The sequence below is a fragment of the Mustela nivalis genome, assembly GCF_964662115.1.
Source record: "Mustela nivalis genome assembly, chromosome: 7".
Lineage (NCBI taxonomy): Eukaryota > Metazoa > Chordata > Mammalia > Carnivora > Mustelidae > Mustela > Mustela nivalis.
In genome coordinates, this window is record NC_139026.1 from 55,470,496 (window position 1) to 55,497,171 (window position 26,676).

Here is a 26,676-nt window from a genome sequence, read left to right on the forward strand (position 1 = left end):
GAGCCTAAACAGGCTTCTTTGAATTGATGGCTCACTCCCAGCCTCTCTTGACCAGCTGCCAACCTAGCAGGGCGTAACTTACCAACAAATCTTTTTTTTTTTTTTAAGTCAGACTGATTCATAGAAACTCCTTTAAAACAGAGTGAAAAGAAACCGCCCATCACACACCCCAGCACACCAGCGCTGGAAACTTATAACCCCGGGAAGCAGGTCCCTCCCCTCACTGCGGTCACATACCTCCAGAAGAGCGGACCGGGCAGCCACCAGCTCCTGCTACTCAGGGCGCTTCTGTCTCCGGAATCCTCAGGTAGGATACCTTCCAGCGCCGCTGGGAAGCTCAGCGAACTTTCTCTTTCCTTCTCTGTTCTCCTTCTCCTGACCTTGTCCTCTAAGTCTTGCTTTTTAATTTTTTTTCTTGTGCTTTTTCTTCCTGTAATCCTCTGGATTGAATTCTTGAAACTTCTGGCTACAAGTGGATACCCAGATCACTTTTTCTGTGAGTTTCGGGAAAATGCCTTTTGACAGGGGGAGTTGGGAGCCCCGGGGAAATCGGCGGGCCTGGCCCGTGATTACGTTTTGCAGTTACTGGTTTCTGGCTTGGGAGCAGGGAGCAAGGACTTTGGAACACACCAGGATAAGGGATTCTTCACGGAGGAAACACTGCATACCTTTGAAAGGACTTGCCAGATGTTTTCCAGGTTGGCCGTTTTGATTCAGATGCATTCAGGGTTTAAGTTGTCTCTCTTGTTCATCGTTTGCTGATCTTTTTTGGATGATGGATCGATAGGTGCTTTTTAGTGCACTCTTGCTGTTGCTTAGACAAAGGGGTCTTTCAGCTTTTTCATTCACTTTTGTTTAGATATCAGTTTTACTTCTCCCTTCAAGGTGGGAGGAGGGGGTGGGGCTTTTTAAAGAAAACAGAGGGGGAGAGGGGGGTTTCAATTGGTGTTTCAAATAAATGTGGGAGAGTTTCATTTGGTGCAAGTCAGCCTGATGGGGAATCCAGACCAGAGCTCCTTCTCTCCTTCCCAGATGTAGAGGATGGGAAGAGGCAGGAGGGAAACAGGGAGGAGAGGGTGGGGTTGGGGAACTTCATCTGTTCCTGCTTAAAAAAAAAAAAAAAAAAGTTGAATGGCTTTGTGCTTCCACCCTAGAAATTTTAGAGCTGAGTGAAAAGATGCCATCTTAGCAATAATGAACTGATTTTTTTGGTGAGATTTTTCCTGATGGAAGTCAGTGATTGTCTTGGACCATTTATCTTCTCACTCTTCCAAAATGCGGTTGTGCAAATGCAAACACTCATGCTAATCATAAAGTCAATCTAGAGAAAGGAGGATGGGTGATTTCTATTTGCTTTTTGTTTTGTTTTGTTTTGTTTTGGGTTAACGTTTTGGTTGAGGTGTGGCCCATTTCGACATAGAGACTGGTTTTATTTTCTCCCTACATAAACAAGCCAAGGAAAATGACAGGATTCAGCTTGTCTGATGAAATTAGGTTTTTCCTTCAGAAATGCCGTTGGTTGGAAGAGAAGATTTAAATGTAATCAGCCCGTGTACATTGCACAGACAAGACGCCTCGTAAAACCGCCCTCGAGGGGATGATTAACTAAGTGCAAGGGAAACTTTTCAAGATGCAGGGAACTCCCACATTTGCTTAAAATGTTTATTATTTCCAGATTACATGGCTGTGCATTAAGGGAAACCATTATTAGAGTCGGTAGTAATGGTGTTCCATGAATCTAGTACAAATCTTCTTGTACTTCTTGTTCAAGTTTAAACTATAGGCAATACTTCAGCGGTCAGCAGAAAGAAAACGCTGAGAAATCTGCGGGTGTAGACCATCCGAATTGCATTTTTTGTGCAGCATTTCCCATTACACTGTAGTTCTAGAAGTGAGAAAATACACTATGATAAATGGTATTTCCTGGAGCTTGAGGACAATTTTGAAAATGCCGTTCTAATTCCCGCTTTCCCTGCTGCCTCCAAAAAGAAAGAGTGAGGGAGGGGCACCTGGGTGGCTCAGTGGGTTAAAGCCTCTCCCCTGGGCTCAGGTCATGATCCCAGGGTCCTGGGATCGAGTCCCGCATCGGGCTTTCTGCTCAGAGGGGAGCCTGCTCTCTCCTCTCTCTCTCTGCCTGCCTCTCTGCCTACTTGTGATCTCTGTCAAGTAAATAAATAAAAACTTAAAAAAAAAAAAAAAGAAAGAGTGAGGGAGCTCCTTAGAGGCAGGAGTTTTTCTGAATTTCAGCTGCAAGTCTTTGAAAATCCTGAAATGTGAGGGCTATTTTTCCCCCTCCCACCCTCAGAAGCCCACTGGATTCTGCCACAGACTGAAGAATGGGGCGGGGGTGGAGTGCTGTCTGGAGGGCGGCAAGCCATCCGGTCTGGCATCCTGGTCAGAGGACCCCCCAGATTTTACATTGTTTGAGGGCACTAAATTGTCCTGGGAGTTGGCAGAAGGCCATCAAGGGCCAGCCCAGAGCAAGCTACATCCCAGAACGGGAGCTGGCTACCTCCCAGGAGGATAGGGCACATCTCTGAGGGAGCGGAGGGCACATCCCTTCCACTGACCAGGAAGACTGTGACTTTCCCAACTCTTCCTGCTTCCCCTCCGGCAACCCCCTTAGGCCCATTCCCATCCAGTTCCAGGCGGCCATCCAGACCTGGGGGTGCCCGTGGGAGTGGGCTCCATAAAGACCACCTGGGGTTGCAGAGCCCCTTGGCTTGGTCTGGGGTGGGGGTGGGCTCTGGGTCCTTTCATTTAGGCCAGATGCTCTGGGGTCAATGGAGAGAGCGCAGTCAGAGCCCTAGAAGGCTTTCAGACGAAACAAAATGCTACTCTATAGACTCCTCAGAGCCTGACTGGGGAGCAGATCTGAAAAATGGTCACAGAAAAGGGCACAAGGCATATTTAGATATGTTCTATGTTTTCGTATAAAGATATGTTCTATCTTTAATTTTGTACACCAAATTCTCAGTTTGGGAGGGATTCTCAGTTTGAAAGATCAATTCATTCATTCTCCCACCATATGCAGAAATCCTATTTTAACACCACCTTGGACAGATGGCCATTTTGCATGTCCTTAAAATATCCAGAGTAGGGGGGCTTCCTACCTCAGAGTGCGTCTCCATGCTCCCCACCTCCATGCCGTGCCCCCACCCCCGCCGCCCCATGTTGCTGGACAGCTCTAATTATTAGAAAATCTTAAATCCAGCCTAGCTGGCTTCTCTGTAACTTTTATACTTTGTTTTTAGGTCTGCAGTCCTCGGTACACAGAAATTCTCTATTCTGTTTTCGTTGTTGCTCTTCCCAGTTCCCCTTATCTTCTAAACATTGAACCCTTAATTAATATTTCATGGGTAAAACTTGATGGATGGGCACAGTTATTATGACCTAAGACTCAAAAAGAACAGGAAGCATTTTTAAAGCTTTCAAACTATATATCTAGACAGCTATACCCACATGATGGGATTCTAAGGTATTTCATTTTCTAAACACATGAATATGGTTTCTTCTTTAACTTACCAGATGCCTGACACAAAAGCTTGGAGATATTTGGGACTCTTGGATGTCCATTCTCAGAAGGACACACCCAGTTGCTACCCACGAGGTCATGGTTAAATGAGTCCAAAACCAGAAGCACAGGCATCTAACCCAGCCCTGTTCCGGTGATCCCATAACTCGGTTTATAGTTCTTGTAGCTCACACCTTCACATTGCTACCACCTGTCACGAGAACTACAGGAACAAGTTGCCAATCCATTGTAACCCCGGGCTAATTGCTGGCTTGCAAGATGGATGACAGCCCTCGGGAAGAGCTCATCAGCTTCAGCTGGTGTAGATCTGAAACTTTCTGACCATAAATTTCTCCTTTCCGGGACACCTGGGTGGCTCAGTTGGTTAAGCTGCTGCCTTCGGCTTGGGTCATGATTCCAGCATCTTGGGATCGAGTCCCATATTGGGCTCCTTGCTTGGCGGGGAAGCCTGCTTCTCCCTCTGCCTCTGCCTGCCATTCCGCCTGCCTGTGCTCACTCTTTCGCTCTCTCACTCTCTCACAAATAAATAAATAAAATCTTAAAAAAAAAAATTCTCCTTTCCAATACTCTTTCTGGTTCTGCTTAGATGATCCCGAATTGCTATTTAGTAATCAAGGGAGCCCAAGTAGGGTTCCAATTAGTTTTCTTGAATTCACCATACCCCACCTCCCAAACACAAACGTCGTGCGACCACTCTTATAACACTTCAGTCCCAGGTGCCCTGACTGGGTAAAAATAATTTCTCTTAATTTAACTGGGAGATCCACTGACATAGAAGCACAAAGATAAAAGTACAAGCCCTTGTGAAGTTTGCTGTTCTCTCTCTTCCTTTTTAAAAATCTCTGGGTCAGCGTTTTCTTCCCTGTTTTGGATATGGGCATTTCCTTGGAACTAAAATGGACTCCTCTGCTCTTGGTGCCTTTGGTTTTATAGGGATATGGCAGCTTTTGTAGTTCTGGAGTCTGGTTATGAATTCTCTGAGGTTCAAATGAGGTCCTTCAAATGAGGTTCAAATGTGGTCCTTAAAATTGAAAATGCAGGCACAGTGGTTGAAAGTGGGGGCAAGAATCTTAGGGCTGATGTGGAGTAACTGAACAGGGAGCTAGAGGGTTGGGTCTCAGACCAACTCTGCCCTAGAACTATGGGCAAGTTACCTGTCTTCTTGACTGAGGGAAGTGAACTTGGTGGTCTCCAAGGCCCCTTGTGGCTCTGAAATTCTAGCGTTCTAAGATGTTATAGTCCTGTTTTGGAAATCCCTAGGCTCGTGCTAATGGTGTAATCCATAAAAATTGGTAGAAAAGTTAAACGAGGCATCGTGTTGCATTGAAGGGCATTTTAGGGAAGATTGAGGGTCTGGGCAGCCTCATCTGCTTACCCACTCTGAGAATCCTTAGGCCTTATCATCAGATAGCAATGAGCATTCACCCAGCTTGGGAAGACAGAGAAGAGGTTTGAGTAATGAAACATCTCTGTAACCCTGTTAAGACACTGACCAGAGCAAGAGATTAACCGGTAACCAAACCAGGTTCAGGGAGAAACAGAGCTGGTCTTGGGAGAGGAACTCCACCCTCTGATCTGGGATCCTGCAGCTCAGTGGGAGGGTGCGGCTGTGAAGGTGTGGAGGTAAGCATGAGAGGGAGGTGAGGAGGGAGCAAGTGCAAGACTCGCATTTCCTTAGGCCTCCGTGTTGAGGGAGAGGAAAGGCGCCACAGGAAAGCTTTTAGAAAGAGGGAGAAAGAGTGAAGTGGAAAGAGAAAGACAGGGAAAAGGCCAAAGAGCAAGGGAGAAGTGTGAGGAGGATTCCATTCCTATTTGCTTCCTCCTTTTCTTTCATGCCCAGGGTGGAGCCCGGCATGGGGCTTGAACTCAGGACCCTGAGATCAAGACCTGAGCTGAGATCAAGAGGCGGAAACTTAACCACCTAGGTGCCCCTTATTTCCTTCCCTTCTTGTCTGGGGACCACCCAACCCAACTATTTCAGAACAGTCCTTAGGGCCAAATATTCTGTTATTTATCCCCTCAAAGGTGGGGGGGGGGGTGCTGTCAAGCAACAAATATGGGTCAATACAGGCTTGGTGTCATTTGAATTTCCACTGAGTATTTTATACCAACAGGGCAGTGATCACCCCTGACGTTTTCCCTCTTTTCAGAAGGGTCAGATCAGATAGAAGAGCAAAATGAGGTCCTTGGTCCTTTGGCTTCATTCAAATAATCAAAGACCCTTCCCTAGGGGGCTGGGGCTGGGACACTGGAGAGGTTTTTCAACCCCAGAAACCGTGAGTTGGGCTGGTGGGTGTGTTCCCGCTTCCCTTTGCCGGATGTGGCTTTGGTGGGGAAGGGACCCGGGGCGCCGCGGGGCGGGGACCAGGATGGAATGTTGGAAGCCTGTCTCAGGGCTCGCAGCGCGGGGTTCTGGTGTGGGCGTTCCGGGGGGCCTCGCAGAGCTGACTCTGCTGGTGGGCCGCCTCCTCGGTAGGACAGGAAGCAGGAGCCCCCGTCCGCACCGTTTGGAGGGGCCCGGCTGACCCTCTGATTAATTAGGAGCGGGGGTGGAGGGTTGGGAGGGTGGGGGGAAGGAACAGAGCGAAGAGGAGCTCTCGAAGAAGTTCTAGAACGTCTGCCGAACCCTGCGACGAATCTGGGAGAGAGAAGATGCTGGAAGGGGAGAGGGTGGGCTTCTGTTCGGATTCTGGCTCTGGGGAACCAGAGCCAGAATCTGGGAGCTCTGGGGAACCAGAGCCAGAATCTGGGAGCTCTGGGGAAAGTGCATTTCTGCCTTTGTTCAGGGATCGGGGTAAAGCACCTCGATGCGTCTCGACCCCTAAAGAACCCAGCGACCCCCCACCCCCAACCAAAAAAAGACTGAGACCCCCGGCGGCCCACCGCGCCCTGGCCGGCCTCCGGGGCAGGCGGCGTCGCTCGCGGCTCGGCGGGCTCGGCGGGCTGGGCCGGGGACGGCGTGTTGCCGCCACCTACTGGCGACCCGCCCCAGCGCCGCGGGGCCGGGCCACACCTTGATTTTCGTCCCAAACCCGAGTTACCGAGTTATCGTCCGGGCAACCCCGCCCTTGAAGACGGTCCGGTCGCCAAAACACTCCTCTTTTGTCAGAAGCAGAGACAGCTGCAGCTTCTGTCCGCACCGGGGGACATCGCCCAGGGGCCCGGCCAGCTGCGGTCTGGGGGCGTGGGCCGGCCTCGGCAACGCGCCCCGGGCTGGCCCGAGCCTTTGCAAATGTTGCCAGATCCACCCCCTCCTTGGACGGGAAGGAGGACAAGGGGAAATGAGAGAGAGAGAGAGAGAGAGAGAGAGAGAGAGAGAGAGAGAGAGAGAGAGAGATTACTCTCCTTAGGAGCGTTTGCGAAAACCAGATTCATGCTCCTCGTTTGCCCTCGGCAGTCGCTGGTCCTCAGATTCGGCCAGAGAAGCTTACAGCCCCACTCTGCCGCCCCGAGCCTCATTGGACATCAAGTACCACAAAGAAAACCGACAACCCTATATAGCCTTTGCGTCAGGCACGAGTCCTCACACGAGCCCTCTGAGGTCTATAGATCCCAATTAAGAAGTGTCCTAGTCAATCAACAAATCACCTCCGTGTACACGTTAAGTATCTGGCAATTTTAATATGTCCAGTATACCTCAACGACACTGAAACTTAAAAAAAAAAAAAAAAGTTATGTCATCGGGATTTGAACCCTGAACCCATGCTCTACCACTGTATACCTATCTCTGTAGAAGCCACCAGCTGGAGGGAGAGGGGTTTTCCCGGAGTCAGCAGTTCCTCAGAGGCAAAGTTTGTTTGAGATTTTGTCTAATAGGTGTTCCTGTCCCTCCCTTCCTCCCTCTTCTCTTTTTTCTTTTCTTTTCTTCTCTTCTCTTTTCTATTCTTTCTCCCCCCTTCCTCCCTCCCTCCTTCTATCCTCCCTTCCTTCCTTCTCTTTTTAAAAAATTTTTTTTTATTTTTTTAATAGTGTGCTTGCTACCCCACCCGATCCCCTGGTTCTTCATCCCTAACTATGCAAGAGTCTGTGCCCCTTTACACCAGTGTCAGACACACCCTACTCTTTCTAGAAGAACCCTCACTTATTATGGCCAGACCACATTTGGGAAATGGAACTCCCTTTCCCCCCAAGACCATGAAAACATAGTTGTTTTCTCTGGAGCATGTAGTTACTTTTGTGGATCGATTCCTGATGTTTCTCCTGGTCATACAACCTGCCTTGCACATGAAAACATCAGGCCCCAGCATAACGTGGGTATATTGAGGGACAACCTGAAATTCTTTCCTTCCACACCAAACATCAGATATCCAGAGGCAGAGGAAATGGTCCTTTGGGATCCTTTCTCTCCCCATGGTTCCCACGGAGAAATTAACATTCCTCTCTCCCACCCCTACGTAAAAACAATATTTAGAATGGAAAGTACGCCTGACATAAAACAACAATAACAATGGCCAGAAGAGCTCATCCAAGGTCTCATCCACTCAACCTGCTTTTCATCCCAGCCTTTTCCTCCTCCGGATACATCCTCTCTGACTGCTCCCAAAAGAGAGTGTTTCCTTTTCTGCTTTTGGGTTAAATGGACGTCCACTTTGCCAACCCAAATCATCCTCCATGGGACACAAACACATCAAAACAAACCGACCAAAGCAGAATGATACTGGTGCATAGAGGGTAGAAAGGAGAAGTGGCAGCCACTGGGCGTCCGGATGGGGAGATGACACAGAGGTGGGGGCTGACTCCCGGAGATCATCTGACCAGGGGCAGCTTTGTCTTTCATCTTCTCTGTGCCTTGCAGGAAACACCACGTCTGTCGTTGGTCAGATGGCGTGAGGCAGCTTTCTTCAAGGTTTGCAGTTTCCAGATAGAGATGGAGATTTCCTAACTGGGAAAACATAAATCAATGAAAAGACAGAGTCGTGTTTACAGTTGAATAAAATGAAGACTGTGTATGACGTGATTAAGTTTTGGGGATCTTAGATGGTGTCCTTTGGCTAGTTCTCTGGTAGCCTGAGAGCTCTGCTGCAAAGGTAGCCGTTCTAGAAGACGTCTGAAGAGGCTGCTTTAGATTAAAGGTAGAACTAAGATCAAGGGTCGTAGTTGCCAAGAGCAGATTCTGATGTGTTGTCAGAAGGACTTCCTAATGGGAGCGTCTTGGCAAGTAGTGAGCTCCCTGTCACAGGAGGAGTTTAAGCATGGCTCAGATAGTTCTGTGATGTAGGTTTGTAGTTGAGGTTCATATATTAGGGAGGAATTTTAAGGTCCCTCTTCTCAGTCCAGAGATTCTATAACTTAAAGAGAAAAGTTAAACCTGTGGACAAGTTAGTGTTTAGAAATGTAAGATATTTTCTTTGTATCTACTTATTTCCTCTTAAATAAAAGGCAGCAAACACATATATACCCTTGCATATTCAAATGTCAGAGTTACTCAGGAAATATTCATATGTTTACAAAGATATTTATATAGCAATATGTAACACAGAGTTTGCATGTGATAAGATGCTCAATACATAGCTATAGTAGTGTATAAGTAACTTCTAAAAATTAGAAAGGACTAAAGTTCATGTATGTAAGAAAAAAAATTGCCTTCCTAGTAACATTTATTTGCTCACTGAATGGAAGTTTACTTGGTACCTGTCAGAGATAAGACTCTTCCTTCAGAAAAGTAGAGCTTTAGGAGATGGGGAGCCAAATAATTCTGTAAGTAATTCTGTTACCAGACAGGCTGCCACTAGGGATTTTAATAAAAGGCTATGTAAGGACTAGAGTGTGGTGGGGAAAATGAGTACTTCTGAACTGTGTAGGTTAGGAAGGCTTCCTAGAGGAGGCAGGATTTGAGCTTTTTTGAAAAACGTTCGATAGGTAGTTCCCGGAAGAAGGGCATTTTAAAAACAGGGCTTTTTCTTTGGAGACCATATTCCCAGGATTTCCAGGGCCAGAGTAAGGTGTTTGGAGCCTCTTTCTCAGTGATGAGTGGGAGGGGTGGTGAGGTGTTTGGAGGATTTTGAGCAGAGGAGTAATAAGGTCGGATAATGCAGTGGTGCGGGGATATGTCAGAGAGGGAGGAGCTCGGAAGGAGGATCATGCCAGGGCCTGACGCTGTGGTCCAGGCTAGGATCTGAACCGGGCAAGGACAACATGAGCAGGAAGTAAGGAATAGATGCAGGGTAGATACTGGAGGAAGATCTCATGACCTGACTTGCTTTGGGCAATAAAACTGGGATGAGAGGAAGGAGAGATGGGGGGTTTGGCAGCTGACCATTAGTACTGTCTTCTCCCCAGAGAAGACGGGGTTATCCAAGGCGGTCAGGAAAATGACTAAACCATCTTCTAGCTAGCCAGCCGATTCACATGCTCTCAGAAAGCGTTCTTGCACCATCTGGTAGAAGATGCCTCCACTGTGCCTTTGTCTGGGAGAATCTCACCCACTCGCAAATGATTCATGGACATTTGAGCTCTGCGAGACTCCCCTCTGCTCAGACAGCCCCTGCCCTCCCCACCCTCCGCCCCCGTTTCTGATTATGTTACACGCCCAGGTTCAGGCTAGTTCTTCAGTGAGTCAAGCCCAGGATTTCCACCATTTCCTTTGCTGGAGAAGAGGGGTTTTTGATTGTTCTGTTCTGTTGTATTGTTCCCAATTACTGTGACTTAGACCACCCTTAAAGAACTGTTTCCCCCAGACTCTGAGGCCAGGGGTTGAATAAATACGCATACTCCATAGCAGGAGGAAGTTATCTGACCCTAGCTTAATAACCATGGATCCAAATTACGAATATCTAAACTCCCCTACTGCATCTTCAGAAGTCAATTATCCTCAAAGTCTCTGCAGTATTAGGTACTCATCAGAAAAGAAAAGGTGTTCACAGGGGCCTGATTGATTTCTTGTGGCTAGAGCACCCTAAAAGCAAAGGCAAAGAGGCAATGCAAAGTAGTCTCAGAGCTATGTTCCTTTGATTCTTTCATATTTTAGGGGAGAAGGAAGGCATAAGAGGAAGGCAAGAAACCAATAAAGATTTAAGTAAATGGAGACAACTAGAGAGGACAGTAATCTCTCCGACCCCCACCCCACATTAATTAGTCATTTATTCCTCCAATCATCAGCACTTGTAATTCTCAAGGTCATTTCCACTAACTGTAATAATTTTCTTTTAGCAAAGAACTTAATCCAAATCTAGAATAGTTAGTGGTTGTGAGGTTTGCATCGGGACTAGGAGCTTAAAGAGACTGCAGCTCCTCTGTGGGCTGGGCGGTGGAGAAGAAAAGGGGAAGGATGGTCAACAGAAAAAGATGGTGGTGGTGGAAGGAAGCTGGCTGGCCTGCCCATTTGGAAGAAAGAACAACAGAAAAGGGATATTAGAGAGCTGATGTGTGGCTCTAAATCTCTTACTTCCTTTTCTCTTAACACTCAACTTCTCTCTAGAGTCAACATTCATGCTTCCCATACTTTTCTCAGCTTTGCACTCAATGCCTTGATAGCCCTGAGTACCCCAACCCCCAGATGTCCTACTCTGCTTACAGTGATGGGTGGAGAAATGTGTTCCCGGCACCTCACATAGAACAGTCAGTGGATGTCCTATCCTTCGAGAACACTGTGCTTGGCCTAGCTCTGTGGGCTTGGGTCTGAGAGTTCAGGTACCATATGTAATGTTATGGGAGTTCCCAAGTTCCCAGCAACCAGCTAACAAACTTTGGGACCGCCCAGTGCACCAAATGCTCTGAGGGGCAGGCATGGCACCTAATTGTCCAAGATTGCAATGCTGTTATTTTGTACTCTCTGGTGTGAGCTGCCCAGCTGGGACTAAGGGTTTGCTTTCCACTGGAGGGTGCTCTCCAGAACATTTTAGAGCGATGTGAGGAAGAAGCCAGTTACTGTTTTAGTGAAACAAATTGCCAAGAAAGAAAGTTGTAGCAGCCAATACCTCCAATGATATGGATATTCAGAAATGGTCTCTTTTCAGTGCTTTTTTATGACACAAGATACACACCAGGGTAAGGAGTCAGTCCCCCTGCAAGCTACACTGCAAGTAGTGGGTGGGTGGAAGTTTCAAGAGCCCGAGACCTTCTATTATTATTCCCATTATGCTCTGCTATTGGGTAGATCTTCAGACATTCACGCACTGGGTAGCTCTCATGGTTGTCTATAAAGATATCAAGATCTGCCCTTCTACCCTACATTTGGCTGAGGGTTTCTCTGCTGGGGGGCTCTCTAGCATAGGGACTGGGTAACGGGGGATAATCCAGGTCAGAAATGGAAGAGAATAGTTTGTTCTGTTTCCAGATGTGTTGGGGGCCCACTGAAAACAATAAAAGCCCGTCTAAGCTGACAATAGGTGACACTAATGGAACCTGGCAAATGAAGGGCAGTGAAAAGATGGAGAAAGTAGATGCATTATGAGCTAACTCCAGTTAAACAGCCCCTACTTCTAGTGGGATGCCTCCGCCAAAGGCAGAGGGAATTACGCGTTCTGTACACTAAGAGCGCTAGCTAATCTAAGACATTCTGCTCCTTTCCTTGGTGGACAGACGTGTCCCAATCACAGGAATCTGAGATGAAAGAGAGTCACTTCTTTGCTTTATAACCTCACCCATTCCTCCAGCCTGCCCCAGACAGGGGAATAATGATCCATTGGGGCTTTGGCTTAGATTAGGAGTGAGATCCCGCCTTGGTTCCTGCGGCAGTGGCAGTGGGTCTCATTTCATAAGCAGACCAGAGCACACCTAGTTAAAATGCACCATGTTCAGGCCAGGGACCAAACACTGCTCATGTCAGGCAAAGAGAGCCTCTGCAGACAACCGGTCGGAAGGATAAGTGGCCAGGACGTAATAGCAGAGCACACGCAATACACATGGGGAAGCGCCAGGCCCTGAAAAACAGGGGACACTACACAGCAGGGCACTATAGAACCTCTCAATCCTAAGGCCATTACCCTTTAGGTCAGGAGTGAGATCCAGAGGCGGGGGGTGCCGTGGATGGCCCAAAGTGAGGTCCAGTAGGAAGATGGTGTGTGGAAGGCAATAATGATCCAGTCATCGAAACGGAGAGGATGAGCAGAGACCAAAGCAATGTGAGACTTCCTCTGCAGGGTTACATAGCAACCCAAGGAGACAGAAAGTGCTGCTGAATTCCCAGCAGCAGGTAAGGGAGGGAACTCACAGCATTTTCCCCACCTCATTTAAAAGGCCTCACTTTGCGTATTGTATTCTATTCTGGGCCCCTCAATCACTTCCCTCTGTTAGGAGGATGTTTGTCAGTTAGAAGCCAAAGGAATAAAAACGACATTTATAGAGCCCAAGTTGGATTAAACATATGACTTGTTATGCAATATTTGTAACTCCCTACAGTCAGCCTCTTCCTTTCCCCAGGAAGGGCAGGATCAGGATCTAGTGATGGTGTGAATGTTGGGGGTGTTGGGAAGACAGCCAGGACAGGGATGAAAAGAGTGAGCTTTCTCCTTCTCATTCCCGAGGGTGTGTTCTTAGAAGTCTCCCCAGTCACAGGGCAAGGATTAGGCATAACGGCAATTTCTAGGAGATCCAAAATGGTTTATATACACTGCCCGGTGAAGAACACAGCAGATATCCCATTACTTGTACTTAACATGGGGTAGCCCGGTGACTAACTGACGTGCTATGTTGGTAACAGCTACTCTCAGTTTCACGGGTTACTAATAGTAATGCTGATAAAGCAGCAGCCAAAGCAGTCCCATTAGTATCTGCCATATGGTGGACATTGCTAGTTTCATAAACAGGGTTCATAACCCTCTTATTTTCCTATGTGATGGGCAGGACATGGAGAACAAAAGGACATGACTAGGTGATTCTAACTCAACCTGTTCAATTCATAAACCTCTTTTTCCCAGTGCATTAAAGTCAAGCAGAAAATCGTGGAGGTATGCATGAACCCTCGGAAAACAAAAATGAATTTGAATGTGTGGGGAGATTATTCACAGCAGGCATGAAATCTCCAAGCTCTCTCTGAGGCGGCAGGATAAACTCCATGATTTTTGTCATTCACAGTGAAGTTGGACAAATCCCTACAAAGCAGCCTGGGTTGGAGGGAAACGCTGGGACTGGGAAAGGAGGCAGGGGTTGTTGGAGAAGGTTGGAATGCACGGTGGAAACCGCAGTGTGCCTGTCATTCCTGACCTGTAAAGAGCAAGGCCCCTTTGTGTACATTAGAACATTCTAGATATTTTTTTGAAGATTTATTTAACAGAGAGAGAGAGGGAGAGAGAGAGAGATAGATCACAAGCAGGCAGAGAGGCCGCAGAAGGGGAGGGGAAAGCAGTCTCCCCGCTGAGCAGAGAGCCTGATGCGGGGCTTGATCCGAGGACCCCGAGATCATGACCTGAGCCGAAGGCAGAGGCTTAACCCACTGAGCCACCCAGGTGCCACTAGATTTTTTTTTTTTTTTTAATGAACATTCTAGATTTTGAGTACCTGATGTGGAAAGTAAGAGGAGATAAAAGGCACTTGAAGTGTTGAGACCATAGCATCAGTGCTGGCCACTACGTACCCAGGACAGGAGGAAAATAGCTCGAGCAGGCTCAAAGCTTCAATTAAATTAGGTAGAGTGTGAGAGAAAAGCGGGACAATTGCAGGATGTGCCCAGCCATCTCCTCCCTAGGTGGGGGGACATCCACACATCCACCCTGGTGTGAATGACCTCCAGCTCTTTCCTTTTGAAGTCCTTTGAGACTGCATTACATCTTGAGCACGAGAATGGAGCCCTCCCTCTGCAGCTACATAAATCAGAATACCCACTCCCATGTGCATCCTTCACACTTTCTTTATGATCCGTGAACTCTCTTTTTTATGATTTCCTTTATGATCAGTGGGCTCCCTTCTTCTCTGCTGAGATGATGGCTGAACAGTGTGGTTTACCTAAGCCGATTTTTAATCTGTATTCGTTCCTAATCCTCCCACCATGTGATTTGTGCATTTGCCTATCTTCTCCACTGTGTCCTGCAGGGTTGAATGGTGTGTCAATGTCATGTCATTTAGTGATGTTTCCGTCTGCATACTTCTAAAGCCCCAGAACCAACATACTGCATCAAAGGAAATACAGCATTATGCCCTAGACCAATAATACCAGAGTCCATACTATGAGGCAGACACAGCCCAAAGGCTCAGGTACAACAATAAAAACCTGAAATATTCAGTCAGTAGGTGATCAGACCATTACACTGTAATTAGGTTGTTATAATTATTGACTGCCAAGCAGCATTATAATAACAGAAGTTATGGCTTTTACATTTTGTATCTCACCCGGGAGCAAATTAGTAGCCTATTCAGTCTATGGGCATCGAGTAAAAGCTGCTGTTGGGCAGAAGGGATCCACTTCTATTAATATCTCTGAGCGAACAGTTTGACAGAGCCATGGACACTTCCCTAGTGGAAAACGGAAACTTATATGACATGGTTGCACAGAGACTTGGAAATGATAGCTGTGAAAAGGCCTTTAAAAAAAAAATTAAAGTCTTATTTTGGTTCTTAAAACACAAACAAAATAAAACATTGACGGTGATAAAGTCCCCCCCCCCCCCCCGAAACGGGCTTTATTAGAGAGGTGAGTATATAGATATTTGAGAAGCAGAATTATGTTTATATTTAGGTATATGTAAATCGATGAATAGGCATTTAGGAAACTAGGTTAACAACATGTTTTCGGGAATTTATAATGAAATTGTGATGGTTGTTACTGCAGCTCCTCCTGATTTTAGCAGAGAGTCCACACATGTGGGAACGCTGAATGTTGTGATTGAATCTAACAGTAACCTCGCCCCCCATCCCCCCCCCCATCTTTTTTCTTTTCAGAACTCTGGTTGCTCTTCGAGGCATCAAGAAGCCAAGATGTTGGTATTTCTGGCTAGTATCTTTGTGGTCCACATCGCCACTTGCATCATGTTATTTGTCAGCACCATTGCCAACGTGAGTAATACGTTCTTTTGTTCATTCATTCACCCAGAAGGTATCTGAATATTTACATAAGTTACTACAAAAGAAGTTTGAGCCACAATCCCTGCCCCTCGGGAATATGCAGTTTAGTCGTGGGGGGAAAAACACCCCAAAAACCAAAAAACCAAAAAAAGAACCCCAACACTCACTGGCACTTCAAACAATGAAGCAGCAGGAGGAGAAAAGCCGGTGTCTACCAAAGGGATCCCGCCCGGGCTGGAGGTGGCAAGGGGCTGGAGAAGACAATGAGGCTTCTTCAGTCTCTGGCAGAACCTTCTCCGAGGTGGAGCTGGGGGGGATGGGTAGATGGGCGGGTTTCTTGGCGGAGGATGAATCGCGGAAGGAGCAGAGGGGTGCATTCCAAGCAGGGGAGCTAGCCAGGACGCCTCGGTGAGAGGGAGAGGCTTTGTTCTGGCCGAACGGTGGTCGGCACCACCCCACCACCCTCCCCCGGGGCGAGAGCAGAGCTTCCTTTCCTTCTGGGAACCCTGATTAGAAGGATGGAGGGGAGCGGGACGAGGAGAAGCTTTGGTTGCCAGATGGACACGCTCGAATTCTGAGCCGACAGGAGCGTGTGAAGGTGGAACTGTGCCAGTTTAACCTGGTTGCACGGAATTCACTCACTCGAGCAAAACAATGCAAAAATGTTTTTCTCTGAAGCTTGGGCTACTCTGACCTCTAGCGGCCGTTTGTAGCATCAGAGTAGCTTTTATTGTGCTTTTCTCGGAAAGAGACAAGACCGATCCTGGCCCGCAAAAATCAAGGCCACCCATCATAGGGCGGCAAACGGTGGCTCCAGAATCTGTTTGGGTCCCTGTTTCAGTTACAGGACAAATGGGTTTTGAAGTTCAAATAAAAGAGTTTTGCTGCAGTTGGTGGGTGTGGTCGGCACGAGCAAGGGTGCCCGTGAGCCCTCCTCCAGACTGCAGGTCTGCCATTCGGGGCTCCAACCCCCTGGGCTCTCAGGGTAACAAGCCTGGTCAGTGACTTCACACTGCATCAGTGGTTCCCAGAGGGCTGAGTATCTGAATTATCAGCCCCTAGTACTGGGCTTGGCATACCGTTGTTTATTGAATCAAGAGCAGGTGATCACACATCCTGGGCCCTGTCCTTCTAGCAGTGCTCATTCTAACGGGTGTTCTGGGTGCTTGTCTTCCGGAAGAGTAAGTATTTTTGTTGGGCAGGGTGGGAAGGCACATTGGCACCACAACAAGCCTTGGGGAATACATGTTGGTCACTCTTCTACGTTCAGGGGCCCCCACGTCCTTCCGTTTAGATGGAAGTGGCTTCTTCTTTTTTTAATACTTTATTTATTTGACAGACAGAGATCACAAGTAGGCAGACAGGCAGGCAGAGAGCGAGGGGGAAGCAGGCTCCCTGCTGAGCAAAGAGCCTGATGTAGGGCTCCATCCCAGGACCCTGGGATCATGACCTGAGCGGAAGGCAGAGGCTTTAACCCACTCAGCCACCCAGGCACCCCGAGATGGAAATGGCTTCTTGACACCAAGACTCATTGCTGTTTCCTTCGTTGTCCGCGTTTCCTAATTGCCTTCAGTTGAGCGGTTTTTTCCTTCTTCTTTTTTTCTAACCCCCTTAGGCTGTTACATGAAATGATCTTTTTAAAAAGATTTTATTTATTTATTTGAGAGACAGAGAGACAGAGTAAGCATGAGCAGGGGGGAGGGGCAGAAGGAGAAAGAGGAGCAGACTCCCCGCTGAGCAGAGAGCCCCCTGTGGGGCTGGATCCCAGGACCCCTAGATCATGACCTGAGTAGAAGGCCGACGCTTAACCAACTGGGCCACCCAGGCGCCCCTAAAACGGTCTTGAGAGAGGGAATGGATGGTACATACTTAACAACAATTGCTCATTCTGTTTCTGCTTTTTAGAACCTCAGAATTTTAAACCACTATGATTTAATCACTTCCTTTTTGTTGTTGTTAAGTAAGGAGGAATGTGAAGCCCAGAGAAACTGTGTGATTTTTCTTCAGTCACACAATCTTCCACCTTTTCTCTTGGGACCTCTGTGGCTTCTGTTTTAGTCAGACCTCATTTCCACAAAAAGGTGGGGTGCTTAGCCTTATTTGAGGCTCAGTGTGGGGTGTTGCTGAAGATTCGATCCTGACCCAAATCTGAGTTGCTTTTTCTTTTCCTTTCAAAGCAAAGGGTCAGCTTTTCAACCATTGCTTGTTTCCTTTTGGTTTCAGGTCTGGGTGGTTTCCGATGATAGACATGGATCAGTCGGTCTTTGGAAAAACTGTACCATTGGTGGCTGTGATAACGTGCTATCATATGCCGGTGAAGGTATGTCTTAGGGGACTGTGTTCAGTACTGACATTCGGGTGGTCAGGGAAACGTGCACCCTGCCCGGGACCGCTTTGCCTAATACCCTTCTTCTCTTCCTGTGTCCACAGATGCCCTCAAGGCGGTGCAGGCCTTCATGATCCTCTCCATCATCTTCTCTGTCATCTCCCTCGTGGTCTTTGTGTTCCAGCTCTTCACCATGGAGAAGGGAAACCGCTTCTTCCTTTCCGGGGCCACCATGCTGGTGTGCTGTGAGTATCCTAGGGGCGGGCTCCCGTGTATGGCGGCCTTACCATGGGCATTCCTGGCACTTTGGACAGAGGAACACCCAGCTCAGTGAGGCTGCATTGGACAATTTTCTCCTCTGCTTGTTTGTTCTCTTTTTGAGAACCCCTGCTGGAGCTTGGAATGAGTACTGTCCTGTGCTTTAAACATGCTGCCCTATTTAAACCTAGTGCTCCTGGGGGGTGGGGATGGGGCGACCAAGTGGCCGGGCCACATGCATTGCATGCCCTTGTATAGGAGACTCTTGAGGGCAGGGAGGTGGGTGTCCTTAGACAAAGCCACTGCCATAATGCGGGCTGGAGTTCAAGTTCTCATCCTTCTGTGGTCTTCCCCAAGACCCACAACTGGGTGAAAGGCTGTGTCGTTTCACAGCCTGGGCAGCCCGCCTACATAGGCTGGGGTCTAGAAGGAAAAGCTGGGTGGTGGATGTGAAGTTCTCTGTTTTACTTCGCACTTGTAGCTACACAAACCGGTGTGGCCATGGGAGCCCAAACACCTCTAGTTTTATCAACACAACCATCAAGGTTGGTTCAAGACCAATCAATAGAACTATCCTATGGGGCTAAACAGTCAGATTTTATTTTCTCAGTGAAATTTCCTTTTACTATGAGGGAAATTGAATCTTTTAAAAGTTACACAATTTTTTTCTTGGTTTTAATAGAAAAAAAACAAAAACAAAAACAAAAAATGAGGCCTTTTTTTCCCCCCTCTTGTAGGGTTGTGTATTATGGTCGGAGTGTCCATCTATACTCATCATTACGCCGGTGGTTATGGGACCAGCTACTTCAAAAGTCACCATGGCTACTCCTTCATCCTGACCTGGATCTGCTTCTGCTTTAGCTTTATCATTGGCGTGCTCTACCTAGTCCTGAGAAAGAAATAAGGCCAAAGGCGTTCATGGGGATCCTGGGGCAGGGGGTGGGGAGAAGGAAGCCATTGAATCTGGGAGGGAAGTGGAAGATACCACGCAGGAAAACCCAAGGGGGGGTGGGGAGGGGAAGGAGGGTGGGAGAGGCTGGAAATCCAAACTATTCCTGGGAAGGTTCTCTACCATGGAGCCCCTGCCCGAGGGAGGGAGTAGTTGGCTACTCTCTGCTACTCTCTCAGCTGGAGAGCCTCTCTCCAGCCACCAGACTTGGCCTCCAGCTGTTCTTAGTTACACACACTGCCTGGGGACCCACCAGCTGCCGCACCTCTGGCTCCACTCCTGAGGCTGAACTCTGGGTCTCGCACTGTGGTCCTCAGACCTATTGCATCAAGTTAAAATAGCGGTACAAGTTCCAGCAAGCAAAGATCTTGTTTTTGTGTTGACTGTGCCAAGCCTGGAAGCCATCCCGCCTTTCTGGCCCAAAGCAGAACATCACATTCCAGTTTGAAGGGCCTATAGGAGGGGGCTTTGGCCTGTGAGCCATTAGCCCTCCTTAGAACAGATATTTAACTCTGTGGAACTCAGTGGTATTTGTGATGAAATGGGAGAAAGACATAGAGTCCTAAGGCCAAATTGGTGGGTGAGTTAAACCAAGAAAGAGGACTTTTCCCAGGGGAAGGCCTGGAGGCTGGTCAGAACCCAGACTGGACCTCACGCAGCTGTCCCTCACAGAGAACTCTTGTTGTGGACTTTGCTAGGCCTCTTGCTTAAAGCCAAAGCAGCTCTTTTGGCATTTCTGTAGCCACTCATGACCAGTTCTGTGGTGAAAGCACCATGCAAATAATGAGACCAAGGGGCAGTCTTGTGACAGTGCTATAGTAGGGTTGTTTTTAGGATCCCCTGTTCATGCGATCAATGTTTCTTTTAAGCATATATTGGGAGAGAGATGGACATGGTTCCTTGTAACATGATTTATTACTCTCCCTCTAAATTATAACTTTGGAGGACGTTTTTCCTAAAAACAAAAAATTATCCGCATTGGGGATCAGAACTCCTAGGCTCAGTGGTAGCTCTCTCTCTGACATGGGCTGGAGCCATTGCCTTTCAGAGGCCCTGTCTGTCCTACAAGTGAGGCAGGGCAATTCTGGAAGCTTAGTAAAACACACACAAACCAAAACCAAATAGATCCTTGGGAGAAAGGTGCTATATAATTGTAAAGTATTAAGCATATTAGATTCCAGTCATGATTAGAACAGAGTGCCTGCATTCCCAGGAAAATTAGAAAATTCCCATGAGACAAATAAAAACATAGGTGATAGACACATATTTTCTTTAAGAGAAAAAATAAAAAGCAAAAACTCCTGTGGTTCCCAGTCAGTTGGCAATTGGGCTGTCTGTTGCCGTAGGAGCATTTCTATATAGGACTTAGAGGATGTATATTATTCCTGGGGAAGCAGGCATTGCTCTGGCCTGGAGTAGCTATTTCAAGCCATCTCAGATTCTGTCTAAAGGGGTCATTTTGGGAAGACACTTCCTTTATTACCAGAGAAGATCTACCCCAGGGGGAATGTGAGACATCTTGCCTACTTTTCCTTCTCCCACCTCTCTCCTTACCCCATTTCTTACACACTTTTCCTTTCTGGGGAGTTGTCATGCCATGATTGCTGGTATTTATGTAAAAGGACTATGACTAAATATATTGCTCTATGTTCATTCTGGTTAAGGGAATATTGAGGCCACCAGATTACATGGGCTGGGAGTAGAGAGATGGCAAGCAGGAACTGTGGAATGATGAACTTTTAAATATGATTTAATTATCACATGATTATAGAAGGCTGTCTTATGTGCAGAAGCATACTTACGTATCAGATATACTCAAAAGAGATACTCGCATTATGTTGAAAAGTCAAACTATGACTGGAGTGAACCATGTATTCCCTTGTCTTTTACTTTATTTCTGTGACATTTATGTCTCATGTAATTTGCATTACATTGGTGGGTTGTTCTAGTACTGTATTTGGCTTCTCCTTTAATAGATTGATATTTCATATACTATAAATGTAAATATTTTGATACAAATGTTTATAACTCTAGGGACATAAAAGTAGATTCTGATTCCCTTCACCGTGTGAATGTTTTCTTCCTAAAAAAATGCAGGACAGTAGGGATAATAGTGACATTTATACCTAACGAAGTTGTTGATCAGTGCGATTTGAACAACTTGGCATTTATTTGAGACATTAAACTACTTTCTGGTAGTTTAGGCATTCTACAAAAACTCTTTCAGGCAAATGAATGTTATTAGGTATAGTTTTATTTTAACATTAATTAAACCTCTAAAGCAAAAAATAGAACTTCATAAGTTACATCAGGGAGATGTCATGGTCTTGAATCAGCATGACTTATGACATTAAGAAATGAGATACTTGAAAAGTTTCTTTGGCTAAGATCAAGTGAAATAGCCAATTCCTCTAATGTGTCTTCAAAATATAAAGCAATTTACAAAGGTATACATCACATACATACCTTTGCAAAAACCCATTCATTGCATAAACTAGGCATATCTCTATGGGACAGATGAGAAAAGGAAAGGTTTACTGCTTTCCGTGAGCAATAGGACTGGAATTAACAATAGAAAAGCAGAGTAGACACTGTATACCCTAGCACTATGTCAACACTAATATCATATAAATGGTTTTAATGTAGTTTGGTGCTATGTTAGACCCCTGTGGTTTTGGATGAAATAACTGCACAGAGTAATACACAAAAAATACACAATGGAACATGAGAATAAAACTTTAACATATTTTAATGTCAATTAATCAAATTGTATTGATTATTGATACCCTCTCAGAGACCTATGTAATTTCTGAGATCGCTTCTGGCATACTATCACAAGAAGCTACTTCTCTCCTTTAGTTCTTCCTGGGATTCATTCTCCCATGTCATTTGCCTGGTAGTGGATTAGACCTCCAGAGGATCCTTTCTTTTTTTCCTTTCATAGATCTTTAATCAGACTCTCCAACAACTCTCCTCTGCCCGGATGAAATCTTCTATCTCAAAGACCTGGACAGTGAACGAGGGTGTATTACTTAGGATTCTCCACAGAAACACAACCATTAGGAGGTGTAAATTATATACAGAAAGACATTTATTTTTTTAAAATTGGCTCACATAATTATGGAGGCAGGCAAGTTCAAAATCTTCTGGAAGGATAGGGCTGGCAGGCTGGGTCCCAGGGAAGAGCCATTGCTGCTGTTCAAGTCCAAAGAATGTCTGCTGGCAGAATTGTCCCTTGTTTATGGGGAGGAGGTGGTCACTCTTTTGTTTTATTTAACTGATTGAATGAAGCCCACATACATAGAGGACAATCTGCTTTACTCCAAGTCCACTGATCTAAATGTTAATCTCATCCAAAACACCCTCACAGAAACATCCAGAATAATGTTTGGCCACATGTATGGGCACCATAGCCCAGCCAACATGACAAATGAAATTAGTTGTCATGGGGGAAACATTCCAATTACGAATAAGGCACTGACTTACCAAACATTTCCAGAAATAATTTAAAAGAAGCTTAAACAGTGGAAATCTTTATGTTTGCAGTTGATACTCAGCTCAAATGGTGAAATAGTTAAGACATGGGTGTTAACCTGAAAGATGATCTTGAATATCCTATGAAAAGACAGGAAGTTGTCAGAGTCTCTTATAGGGGAGCTTCTTAGGTAGGGTTAAGTTGAATTAAGGTGTTTAAGAAAATACTCTTCAGTGAAACCGGTCCAAATTTATGAAGATAGGACAGATGAGCTACATAGCTTTCCATTACCACTTAAGAATAGGATTTGCAGGCAAATGAAACTTATTTATTCATCAAAGTGATTAACGTGAGGTGCCAAATGGTTAACAGGTAGCTACACCCCTCTGTGTTGGACTCAGCCATTATAGTCTCTGACCCTATAGTCTCAAACCCTACTGGCTTTGAGGCACAGAAGAGTATTTCAGCAGGGCCTTGAAGGAAGGCATATGAAAACTAAGAGGGTATTGTGCAGGATTCCACCCTAAAAAAGAGATGCTCTCTCCCATGTTTACTTAATTGTCAGAATATACCAGAATACAGATAAAATTCCCTAGCAAAAATGTGTACATGAGTTTTAAAAAAAGACTAGATTTTAGGGATTAGAGAGGAATGAGGTAGAGTGGTAAGAGGCAGGATGAAAAGAAGAAAACTTGCTGGAAATTTTGGAGTAGATTCTGAAGAGGATTGATTCATTTTAGAGAGGTACTTGCGGTCCAGGAAAGCAAGCAGCTCTTGACCACACAGCTGGTAGAGAAGGAGGTACACTGATTAGGAGGAGCCCAAAGAAAGGAGTGTTTTGGAGTTCTCCTTAGTCTTGTTTCTGAAAGGGAGACACATGGGGCTTCCTCGTGAGGTAGGAGGGTGGTACATTAAAACTTGTAATGATGAACTACTGGGTGCTAGGTACTGCACCTAGAGGCTAGGGAATGAAAGATCAAGCAGACATGTTTCCTGTCTTCATCTAATTTATAATCTAGCCTGGGGGTAAGACTCATACCTAGAGAAAATGGAAGAAGACCCTGTGGGAGCACAGAGGAGATGGGAGGACCGGCACATGGGGGAGGATAGAAGATTTTCAGGTCTTCATCCTTTCTTCATGGTCCTTATCCCACTCCATGAGTAATTAGCTGACAACCCTTATGGATTTTACCTCTGCTGCTTCTCTTACCTACCCAAATCTCCCTGCCCCAAAGCCCATTGCTTTGTTCCAGGCTCTCTTTGCCTTCCATAACTGCAGGAAAGAAACATCCCAATGTCCTCCATGTCTTCACCTACTCTCTCCAACCTCTTCCTTCTGCTAATGTCAGGATGGGTAATGATGGATGCTTCTCCATCACAGGGAGCCAATCCAGGGCGTGGAGGGTCAGAATTCCCATGTAGGATGCCAGTGTTTATGGGAGGTTCATCCTTAGTCTTCAGTTAACTGATGACGATCAACAAGGGCTAAAGAATGAGTCCCAAATCAAGAATGACTGTCTTCATATGGCAAATGAAGGACTTTATTATATTAAGAGATAAACTGAACAAGGGGTGGGGGGTGGGGAAACAAGAACAAACTATTGAACCCTTCCCAATATAGGAATGCATCAGGTTCCAAAAGCCATTTTCCTGAGCTGGTTATTGGTTAAACTCAGAGTATATTTTTCCATAGATGCGATTCAGAATCATTTTGCTTATGATATGGGTAAAGACTTTTGTAATCTAGCCTGGAAATAAGTTCAATAATTATTGAACTATTATTATTTTCAATGGGAATGAGTTAGTTTAAATTCTGGAACATAGAACCTTCTGTTACCTTTTAAAAAATTAATTAACTATATTTTATTTAAATAAAAAATTTAAATTAACATATAATGTATTGTTTGCTTCAGGGGTACAGGTCAGTGACTCATCAGTCTTACACAATTCACAGCACTCAACATAGCACATACCCTCCCCAATGTTTATAACGCAGCAACCCTATCCCTTCCCTCCCTTCCCCCTCCAGCAACTTTCAGTTTGTTTCCTGAGATTAAGTGTCTTTTATGGTTTGTCTCATTCCCAGGTCCCATCTTATTTCATTTTTTCCCTCCCTGTCCCCTGCAACCCCTTACCCTGTCTCTCAAATTCCTCATATCAGAGAGATCATATTATAATTGTCTTTCTCTGATTGACTTCTTTTGCTTAGCATAATACCCCTCTACTTCTACCCACATTGTTGCAAATGGCAAGATTTCGTTTTTTTTCTGATGGCTGCGTAGTATTCCATTGTGTATATATGCTGTATCTTCTTTATCCATTCATCTGTTGATGGGCATCTAGGTTCTTTCCATAGTTTGGCTATTGTGGACATTGCTGCTATAAAAATTCGGGTGCATGGGCCCCTTTGGATCACTACATTTGTATCTTTAGGGTAAATACCCAGTAGTGCAATTGCTGGGTCATACGGTAGCTCTATTTTCAACTTTTTGAAGACTCTCCATACTGTTTCCCAGTGTGGCTGCCCCAGGTTGCATCCCCACCAACAGTGTAGGGGGGTTCCCCTTTCTCTGCATTCTCGTCAACATCTGTTGTTTCCTGACTTTTTAATTTTACCCATTTGACTGGTGTGAAGTGGTATTTCATTGTGGTTTCGATTTGTATTTCTCTGATGCTGAGTGATGTTAAACAGTTTTACATGTGTCTGTTGGCCATTTGGCTGTCTTCTTTGCAGAAATGTCTGTTCATGTCTTCTGCCCATTTCTTTATTGGATTATTTGTTCTTGGGTGTTGAGTTTTATAAATTCTTTATAGATTTTGGGTTCTAGCCCTTTACCTGATATGTCATTTGCAAATATCGTCTCCCATTCTGTTGGTTGTCTTTTTTTTTTTTTTTTTTGACTATTTCCTTTGCTGTGCAAAAGCTTTTGATCTTGATGAAGTCCCAATAGTTCATTTTTGCCCTTGCTTCCCTTGCCTTTGGTGATATTTCTAGGAAGAAGTTGCTGTGACTGAGGTCGAAGAGGTTGCTGCCTGTGTTCTCCTCAAAGATTTTGACGGATTCCTCTCTCACATTGAGGTCTTTCATCCATTTTGAGTCTATTTTGGTATGTGGTATAAGGAAATGGTCCAGTTTCATTCTTCTGCATGTGGCCGTCCAATTTTCCAAATACCATTTGTTGAAGAGACTGTCTTTTTCCATTGGACATTCTTTCCTGTTTTGTCAAAGATTAATTGGCCATGGGGTTGAGGGCCCATTTCTGGGCTTTCTATTCTGTTCCATTGATGTATGCGTCTGTTTTTGTGCCAGTATCATACTGTCTTATGATTACAGCTTTGTAAGACAGCTTGAAGTCTGGAATTGTGGGGCTGCCAACTTTGGTTTTCTTTTTTAACATTCCTCTGGCTATTCATAGTCTCTTCTGGTTCCATATAACTTTTAGGATTATTGGTTCCATTTCTTTGAAAAAAAAACAACAACAACAACAACAACAAAATGATGGCATTTTGATAGGGATTGCTTTAAATGTGTAGATTGCTTTAGGTAGCATAGACATTTTCACAATATTTGTTCTTCCAATCCATGAACATGGAATATTTTTCCATTTCCATTTCTTTGTGTCTTTCTCAATTTCTTTCATGAGTACTTTATAGTTTTCTGAGTACAGATTCTTTGCCTCTTTGGTTAGGTTTATTCCTAGGTATCTTATGGTTTTGGGTGCAATTGTAAGTGGGATCGACTCCTTAATTTCTCTTTCTTCTGTCTTGCTTTTGGTATATAGAAATGCAACTGATTTTTGTGCATTGATTTTATATCCTGACACTTTGCTGAGTTCTAACAGTTTTGGAGTGGAGTCTTTGGGTTTTTCACATAAAGTGTCATATCATCTGCAAAGAGTGAGAGTTTGACTTCTTTGCTGGTTCAGATGCCTTTTATTTCTTTTTGTTGTCTGATTGCTGAAGCTAGGACTTCTGGTACTATGTTGAATAGCAGTGGAGATAGTGGACAGCTCTGTGGTGTTCCTGCTCTTAGAGGAAAAGCTCTCAGTTTTCCCCATTGAGGATAATATTTGCTGCGGGCTTTTCATAGATGCCTTTTATGATGTTTAGGTATGTACCCTCTATCCCAACACTGTGAAGAGTTTTAATTAAGAAAGGATGTTGTGGGGCACCTGGGTGGCTCAGTGGGTTAAGCC

The 26,676-nt window shown here is 45.5% G+C and overlaps 1 protein-coding gene and 1 long non-coding RNA gene across 3 annotated transcripts; one reads left to right on the forward strand and one right to left on the reverse strand.

Annotated features, from left to right (window-relative positions):
• EMP1 (epithelial membrane protein 1) lies at positions 1 to 21,069 on the forward strand. Of its 2 annotated transcripts, none has more exons than XM_082741066.1 (5): positions 1 to 307; positions 15,350 to 15,463; positions 17,696 to 17,792; positions 17,903 to 18,043; positions 18,794 to 21,069. In XM_082741066.1, exons 2-5 carry the CDS (start codon positions 15,386 to 15,388, stop codon positions 18,958 to 18,960), a joined length of 483 nt encoding a protein of 160 aa, XP_082597192.1. In that variant the 5' UTR covers positions 1 to 307; positions 15,350 to 15,385; the 3' UTR covers positions 18,961 to 21,069. The 2 variants fall into 2 exon arrangements, with proteins under 2 accessions (XP_082597192.1, XP_082597193.1); XM_082741067.1 differs by lacking the exon at positions 1 to 307 and adding an exon at positions 393 to 496.
• On the reverse strand, positions 1,649 to 9,639 carry LOC309869633. The gene is made up of 2 exons (XR_014314294.1): positions 6,577 to 9,639; positions 1,649 to 1,885 (listed from the first exon to the last, which is right to left on the reverse strand). It is a non-coding gene; the product is annotated as an uncharacterized lncRNA (long non-coding RNA).
• Positions 21,070 to 26,676: the final 5,607 nt, after the last annotated feature.